The following is an 8697-nucleotide window of genomic DNA, read 5'->3' on the forward strand; positions in this document are numbered from 1 at the left end:
CTTAACCAGAGGCACACAGGAACTTTGTAATTTTTTTTTTCCAAATAAGACTTTTTAAGTCTAGAAAGACACTTTTTTTTTTTTTTTTTTTAATTAGCATGGCCTGGGATGGAGCCTGATTCAAAGTGCATAAACACTAGTTCAGCCCCAGGTTTGACTCTGGGACTGCTGTTTTCTCATTTAAACACTACTGGTTGTGCTTGATGGCCCTCCTATCCCCTGTGCAGAGGCTGCCTCACTGAGCTGCTTTCTAATTGACTACCTGGGTTATCCTCCCAGCACAAGGTTATGGGACATTCTGGCGATGCTGGGATGAATTGCCACAAGAAACCTTCACAACATATCAAAGGTGCTGGCAACAGTCACTTCCCAAGGAGTCCTTATCGTTGGAAAAAACACAGAGCTGGAAGGAACATGAGTTGATTTTTTTCTGTTCTGTCGAACTTGAGAGGCAGTTTTTCATGAGTTTGTGTCGATTTGGTATTCCACTCATAGTGTGGAATGTTCATGCATTACGTAGAGGAAAGATCTATAACATTTTCTTCCTTGTAGACTTGTGGAAACAGACAAGCTGAGAAAGTCTATTCACTAAATCAGGACACTTTCTCATGGAAAGGGTTAATTTTGTTATTAAGATTACTTTCTCATCTTTTTGAAATCTAGCAAAGCTGTATATATATATTATTATTATCATTATTATTTTGTGAATGTCTGCTTTTTAAAAAAACCTATTTCTTAGCTCTGACATCACCACAATGGATGAGCAGGGTTCCTTCAGTGCACACAATCTAGTGCATGCTAATTGCAGTGATCTTTCCAACCTCAACAGCTGAACAAGCCCCCACCCTGCCCCAAAATTCTCCATAGGTGTGACGGTGACAGTCAGTAACAAATGTGACCAATTCTATTACCAAATAGTTCTTATTTGCCATTCTGCTGTGATTTGGTATAAGACAGATAATAAATGCGGGCAGTACTCTTCAGTTACTGCAGGATGTTTTACTCTAGGAAACTTTCACAGAATTAGACAGAAATTCCTGATTTAAATGTCATCAGGAAACATAAATTTTTACTGGTGTATCTATCTGTTTATTTCGTAGAGTATTTTCAAAAAGTGGAAAGATATTAGGTCACTCAAAGGTCCATCCATAATTGTATGATTTTGACAGCTCTATTTAAAACTGTAAAGTGCTGTTTTTCTTAATCACTTAAAATGATTTTAAGTATGCCTAATCTGTAAAATTAAAATATCTCAAAAAATGTAAAAAAATTATACTTTCTAGGCATATTTATATAGGAGAGGCAGACAGGTGCAAACCATGTGCCTGTGTGGAGCACAGGGACAGTAGTATGAGGGTTGCTAGTGTAGAACAGCCCAAATCTGTTGGCTCAGAGCTGCTCCCAGTTGGGCTGTCATACTGCCAGATCACTTCTGTGTTGCATTTAAGCTGCTGGATAAGGCCAGCCTGGCCAACAGCACTGCAGCAGCAGTTTCCCGAGGAGATCATTCTCAGCACAGCATCTCAGGAATAGCAACAGTCATTACAGCATATTGCAGAGGCTGTGTTCAGGAGTCCCTGACACCTTATTTGTGTCAACTTAATCCTCCTCCTCTCCCCCCACTGAAAGATTGCAAAGTTACCTCTGAATTATTTGATATGTCTATTTTCTAAAATGTGTGATTGCATTTGCAGAGATTACTCCAGAAATTTGACAGCACCCATTATTATTTTCCTATTATGTATTCAATGATTGGATGCTCTGTGATATTTGCTTGAAAATCAGAATGAGCAATAGCATAAGCAAATGCTTTTCAGGAGATAAAGCAACTCCTACATTTGGATGAAAGGATAGGGACATCAGACTGTGACTTCAGCAGTCTCTGAGAACACCTGGAGTCAAATCCATGCAACAGGATACTCCTACAAAACCTCTCGACATGCTGGTCTTCTCAGCTCTTTGCTATAGGTGGTAAACCCCAACCTTTGTAAAGAGCATTAGCTCCATGGATAAGGAGCCCAAGTTATTAGAGCTGTGCTTAATTGAGCTAGGCTGTGCTGTCCTGTTTAATATCTGAACTATAGGGGCTAAAACACACAGATACAGGGAATGCTACCATGTGGGGGGAGGACAGTCAAAGACACATACACACGTTTAAAATAATTTGTGATGGTTTTGACAGGCACGCAGTTCCTCGTGAGGGCTGTAACACTTCAGTGTCACTGCTGTGCTAATGCTGCATGGCACAGGGGCCAGGGCTTATGGGGCCAGAGGCAGGGTCCTGTCAACATTTGGACAAGTGGTTGGGGTTCCCAACTGGCAGGGGAGATATTGGTGTTCCCAGCAACTTTGGGTGTAAACAACAAAACCTTTGTGTCCTGCTCAACAGGTGAGGACTCAACTCTACACAGCAGGAAACAAAAAGTACCTCTGCTCTGCTGGGAGGTAGGAAATTATGGTGGGAACACAGTCCCCCTGAAAAGGAATAGCAACTGGAGTTTTGAGCACTCCAACCTTTATTTTCCTGAATAAAAGTAGGGCATCTCCTTTCTCAGCAGAGCTCTTAAAATAAAGATGATCCCTACCCAATCTTTCTGAGGACAAGCACAAGCTCCTACCATTGTGGAAGCTTCTGGGCTGTTGAGTGCCTGAGGAAATGCTTCCTCCAGCCCTGACAGAGCCCCCCAAACCTTACTGAAAACAGGCCAAACCTATTCTGAGATTCCAGCTCTTCTCCAGGCAAGTTTCTGGTTTGTACCTTGTCAGGTTTGCAGAGTTAAGAAGGTCCTAAAGTGGAGGAAGGCCACAGGTGTTCAGATGACTTCTGCTCTTTCTGGACTACTGTATTTGGCAGGTGCAGTTGATGCTCACTTAGAGCCCTTTTACACATGGATTAAGCACATATGGAGGAGATTGTTAAGGGATGTAAGGAACTCTCCTTTGGCCTGGGAAGTTGGAGCTGTAATTAATACCAATTTGCACATCTGTTCTGAATTAGGTGCTGAAATAGCCAGCAGAATTCCTTGTAGTTTAAGACAGTAACCTACCTGGATACCTCATAGAAAGGCACCCAGGAAGAAAGATGGTCTGGGTTTTCAGAAACAATTTGCCATAACACAGCAGCAAGACCTAAATATCTGTGGGAATGAGGCCGTGCCTTTGCCACGGGGAGCGCCAGCTCCTCTTGCATGCTGAATGGCGCATGGATACAATGCATACACCCAGTCCTGCCCCAAAAGCTGCCATTCTGTATGCCAAGAGTCACTTTAGTTAGCTCACACGGCCCCAAATCAGACTTCATTAGCAAAGCTTTGGTAAGCAGCTGGCACTTCTGTAGTAACGACTACCAGAAGAGAATCTGCATTCCTCTAAGTGGAGGAAATGCTCCATTTTTGAGCTAAAATAAATCAACCAAACACTCCCCACTCCCTCCCCAAAAAAATCAACAAAAACCTGAACTGGCAAAAAACTTTCTAATCTGAAACTGTGCAGGGTTTAGTTGTTAAGCAGAGGAACAGACAGAAGCTCAAATTTTTCTGAAAGAGAAGCACTCACAACTTAGCCTGTAACAGGACTTTCTGGCACTGAAATGCTCTACAGCACGTTATTTTACTTTTGTCACATTGCCACCACAGTATAACACAGACACTACCTGCAGTGGGTACTGGCTGTCCTTCTGCAGCTTGGGAGGGAAAGAAGACACCAGTGCATGCTCATGTAGTTTGAGCAGCATGTGAGATACCCTACACAGCTGTCATTGGGTAAAATCATTAAAAAGCCATTAACACAGGTGTCACTCCCTAGTCTTCGTTTATCAGTTTAGATCATGTTTTCCTAAGACTGCCTTGATAAGATAGGTTACACCTGCATTTTCCAAGCAGAAACAGCTTGTGTGCTCTGTCTGCACCCGAGCACACAGGCTCTGGGGTCAATCTGTGTAGTGGCCACTCACCCACCCTGCCTTCACAGTCAGCCACAGGCTACAGTGTGTTTGAAAATCCCAATAAAAGGCCCAAACCCTATTTGTAAGCTACATTTTGAGCACTGAACTCTATATTTCAAATTCCTTCAACCTGTTCCAAACTGAAACTTATATTGTTTTAGCTGCTTGACTACAGCCTTGTAAAGAGAAAGGTGATGCATCTTGGCTTTCTGAAGTGGGCAAGGACACAGCTACCACACAGGCAGAGCTGGTGGAGGACAGCCAGATGAGTCAACAGGTATCAGCAGTACCTTCCACATGTGAGTTTTACAGAGTGCTGAAACTGCTGGCAGGGACCCCTGTCTTCCCTGCACTGTAGTCATCAGAGCAGGTGCTTTCTCCTTCCTTTCCTACAGCTGCACCAGCTATCACTCATCTCTAGAGTAAAAATACTTCCATGCCTATCAACAGCTAGTAATTGATGTGGAATCCATGTGTCCCCTTGTGAAGTTCATGCTATATGTGCCACAGCTAGGCATCCGGCAGAGACTCAAGTGCAAGTCTCATGAGAAGCTCTCGGCTACAGAACCATTTCCTTTAGCAATGGATGAGCATGCATGACTATCCTTGGTTTCCTAATTATTGTAATTTACTCAATCTTTCCTATTAACAAGCATTTTTCTGCCTGGAGACTTTCTAATAATGGAATTAATTGTCACTTTTACCATTATAAAATACTGCTCCCATTACATTGTTCAGATTTACAGCCCTAACTATGAAAAGAAGACAGGAGATAAAGAGAAAGTTGTTAAAAGTATTTTGCTAGTCCCTTCTGATTTTTTTTTCAAGAGCATTTTAGGAGTCTAACATGGAGAGAGGAAAAAAAGGAATAAAAAATAATTTTCACCCTTGAAATCCTAAGTAGGAAGTAGTATCTTAGTGATTATCAGCAGCATGTTAAAAGAGACCCTCATTAATTATGGCTGGCACTATGGATCACCTCTTTCTTTATCGGGGTGGGAACCTGCTGTAATTCCACTGATTCCACCAGGATTGTGTCAGAGCACTGCCAATCTCACAGATACAAAAATTGCTTCTGAATATATCCCTTTTTACCTCACATGTTGTCAAACAATATAAGTGCCTGTATCTTTCCAGCTGAAATTGATCTCTTTGGTCCCCAGGCTCCAGAAGGAATGGCAGGGTACTCCTAGTCAGACTTTTTAATAACTTGAACTTGTACAACACACCGTAACGGTAAAGAAGCACATGGCATTCAGAATGAAATTAAGTAATGGCAACAGGCATAGAAATCTGAAGGAAATATTAACTTCAGAACTTCTCTAATCTTTTTCCTACATTCACCTATTGCTAGGGTGATGTTTAGTTTTGGAGATGACTAAATACACTTCTCATTCAATTCAACAGCATTCACTACTGAATGACTCATCCAGTGCATTCTTAACAACTGCTTTCAAAAGATACTGCAACCCCCACTCAGCTAACAAACAAACAAGCAAACTAATTAGAACCAGTCCCTCATGGTTAAAAAACCCCAAACAACAAAAAGCCCCTCTCACTTGTGTACAATGTTTGTTGCAGCTGGAAAATTGAAAAGAAATCCCTTATGTCAAGATAATGCCTCTAAGAAATTACATTTTAAAAAATGTGCTAAAAATAAGACAAGCTTTTGAATAAAGATGCATGTACAATTACAATACCTCTACAGACAAACAATACAGTCCTCTCTTGGAAGAGGATAGAGTTAGCTAAGACATGTAAATCTGAAGTCCAATTTCTGCAAGTATTTTGCTTTTCAGTTAATGCCTCACACATGCTGTCAGCTGTCTTTGCAGGGAAAAAAACTACCAATATCTGGTAAAAAAAAAGTTTAATAATCTTAGTTGCCTCCCCACATCTGTGCTGAAAATGCTCCAAAGCTGCAAGGATGTGAGAAAAGTAATGCACGCCTTAAAAGAATACCTTAAAGGAATAGTAAAAGGATCCCCACTCCTCTTCTGCCACCACTTCTGTGAAAGCCACCGTTTCAGTGCAGGTGACAAGGGTGAGATCCAGCCAGCTGGTGCCTCCCTGGGAGCTGCTGCTGGCTTCTGTGGAGTTGACCTCCATCACTGGATTTTGCTTAAGTTCTCTAGGTGCTTGTTTTAGTAAGAGTTAATGCAGCCAGGCTTCTCCCGTAAAAGCGCAGCACAAAACCAGCTTCTCACTGCTCCACCACTGGCTACCAGAGGCGTCGGGCTTCAGTGCAGCTGAGTGATAGAAAAAAACAAAACAAAGCCAAGCTGGCATCACTTTGAGCTTTCTTTTGATACAACTCTGGATTGCCTTGCACCCCAAGTTGTTACCTCTGGAGTCAGGCACACCTGTAAAAGCGTGGGCCTCCTCCCTGCACTAAGCCCAGGAGCCTGGGTATTCCACTCAGCAGCTTTACTTACTTACCTTAGCCAAGCTCACTATGATTTTGATTACCTGCAGTCTTATGGTACATCCATATACAAGCACCAACACTCTCTCCTGTATTAGCAAAACCCTATTAAGTTTTTAGGCTTAAGCTTTCACAATTTCCTTGTCAATACCTGACTTCAGAAATAGACCTCTCTCTCACCTTTGCAAAGAGCTGGAGTGTGCTGCACACCCAGGAAGGCAGTGCTTTCTTCACTGTATGGAAAACCTGTCTGGAAAGGCACAGCTCCTACAGACTTAGAGGCTCAAGACTCTCCAGAACAAGGCAAGCAATTATCTCTCTATTCACGGATTTTCTGGGCACTGATCCCACATACCCTCTGTTTATTCAGATGTTTTTACCCATCTCCAGAGGCATTACCCCAGCTTTACCCCAAGGTGACAGATGAGAGTACAGTCACCCTCCCCGACCAGAGCTCAAAGTCACTTGTAAATCCAGCACTTGCTCAGCTTTGCAAAGGTGCTCTGCCTCAATGAGAATGCAATGGTAAGCAGAACGTGATGCATTTCACACTCACACACCACCAATTCAATCTTCCCTTACCTGCTCATGGCAAAACCCAGTCCTGTGTTTATGTAGGCACAGATGGCCATGGGGGAGCTCAGGAGTCTTTAAACCCCTCTCTCTTGCCAGCACAGCACACTGTCTCCTGAGCTGCTGGAGCAGGGGTCTCCACAACCTGCCCACATTGTCCCTGATCCATGTGGGACTGTGCCCACCCCTGCCTACAAAAGCAGCAAGAGAGGGGTCACTAAATGGTCCTCCAGCTCCCAGGGCCTGTAATAGCAGGGGAAATTCAGGTCCAAGTTTTGACTCTGAACCCTCACAAGTTAGGACATGTCTGATCTAAGGCTTCGGACCAGGCTGTTCTAGAGACTGCAGAAACCTCTGAGTGTCTGAGCAATATTAAGACTCTCCAGAAGATGCTGGAGTCTTCAGAGCCATTCAGTGGAGTCATTTAGAGGAGGGAATCAGTCTAGACCAATACAGATAATCAGTACCAGTCACAAAACAATCAACTCTGACTAATATGCACCAGTGATCAGTATTTAACAGTGGCAAATGATTCATAGGTTGGAATGTGATCAGATAAAAAGAAATACTGTGTTTTGCTGAAAACCACTGGCGAAATGGTCAAATATATTTTATATAAAAGAGAGGGGAAATATTTTTGAAGTTTTTCTGGCTGATTGTACAGGTTGACTTTGAAATTCTGCTAAGAAATATTTAGGTAGCATCCAAGATTCTTGAAAATATTTTACCTTTTTTTTCCCTCTTCTTCCTTCTTCTTACTTTTCTTTCTTATATTTACAGAATTCTCTTTGCTAGAGTTAAAATTCATTACACTGAGCTTTTGGGTTTTTGCTCTTTCATTCCTACAGAGCTGTTAAGCTCGAGCATATTACAAGCACTAAGAGGCTTTTCGGTATCTACACCACACGCCAGATCACGTGCAGCTCCCAGGGCTAACCTAGAGAGACTTGTCTTGTGGCTCTGCCAGCTACTTTCTCTAACTAGTGCTTATGGAGTTGCAAAAGGTTATCCTGTGCCCTGCTCCAGCGCTCTCCTGTCTCCCCTGGAGAGTGCTGGAGGGCTAATTCAGGTTTTCCATCACTATCAGCTTTTCTGCCAGCGAGTATTTCTCAGTTACAGTCACTGCCATGTTTTGTTGAGCATTTTCTCAAAATGCTGTTTAGCCATAGAATTTGAAGCCATGGGCTGTCTATGGTACCACATCTAGAATTAAGCTAATTCCCTAGAATAAACTACTTTATTTTTAAACCACTACAAGTCATTACAACACTTTGAAATTTGGTGTTCAGAATTTGTTCCCCACCCCACTCTCCATGCTTAGATTAAGCAAACTCTGAAATGAATGGCAAAATAAAATATTTTTATGATTGAATATCAAAAGCTTACAAAAGGCAAGATCAAATCCTAGCAACACCTCTGTGCTGAAGAAATAGCTGATTGATTCCTGTAAGCAACTTTGTTGTTCTCCTCAGTTGGGACCTTGAAAAGTCTCTGAGAACTTTCAATGGTTTAAGAGATTGAGACAGTTTTAAAGGGAGAGAAATTGAGTCTTTTCTCTGCTTTAATATAAAATTCTCTCCAATTATTACTGTAAGATAGTTTTTTATCTAATATATAATAAAATATGCTTCTTCCTTCTTAACTATTTTAAAGACCCTGTACCGTAGAACTGCACCACAGCATGCTTCATGAGTTGGAAAGATATTGAAAAAATCCTTAAGCAGTAAGAATGGATTATTTGGAAGAATAATAGAGA

The 8697-nt window shown here is 42.0% G+C and overlaps 1 protein-coding gene across 1 annotated transcript in view; it reads right to left on the minus strand.

Moving 5' to 3' along the window:
* NPSR1 (neuropeptide S receptor 1) overlaps positions 1–6317 on the minus strand; it is a 62725-nt gene extending 56408 nt beyond the window's left edge. The window contains exon 1 of the mRNA XM_017734460.1: positions 5906–6317. Within this exon, the coding sequence (XP_017589949.1) occupies positions 5906–6052 (147 nt within the window). The 5' untranslated portion in view covers positions 6053–6317. The remainder of the gene's footprint in view (positions 1–5905) is intronic.
* Positions 6318–8697: the final 2380 nt, after the last annotated feature.

Source organism: Corvus brachyrhynchos, unplaced genomic scaffold, assembly GCF_000691975.1.
Source record: "Corvus brachyrhynchos isolate BGI_N302 unplaced genomic scaffold, ASM69197v1 scaffold94, whole genome shotgun sequence".
Lineage (NCBI taxonomy): Eukaryota > Metazoa > Chordata > Aves > Passeriformes > Corvidae > Corvus > Corvus brachyrhynchos.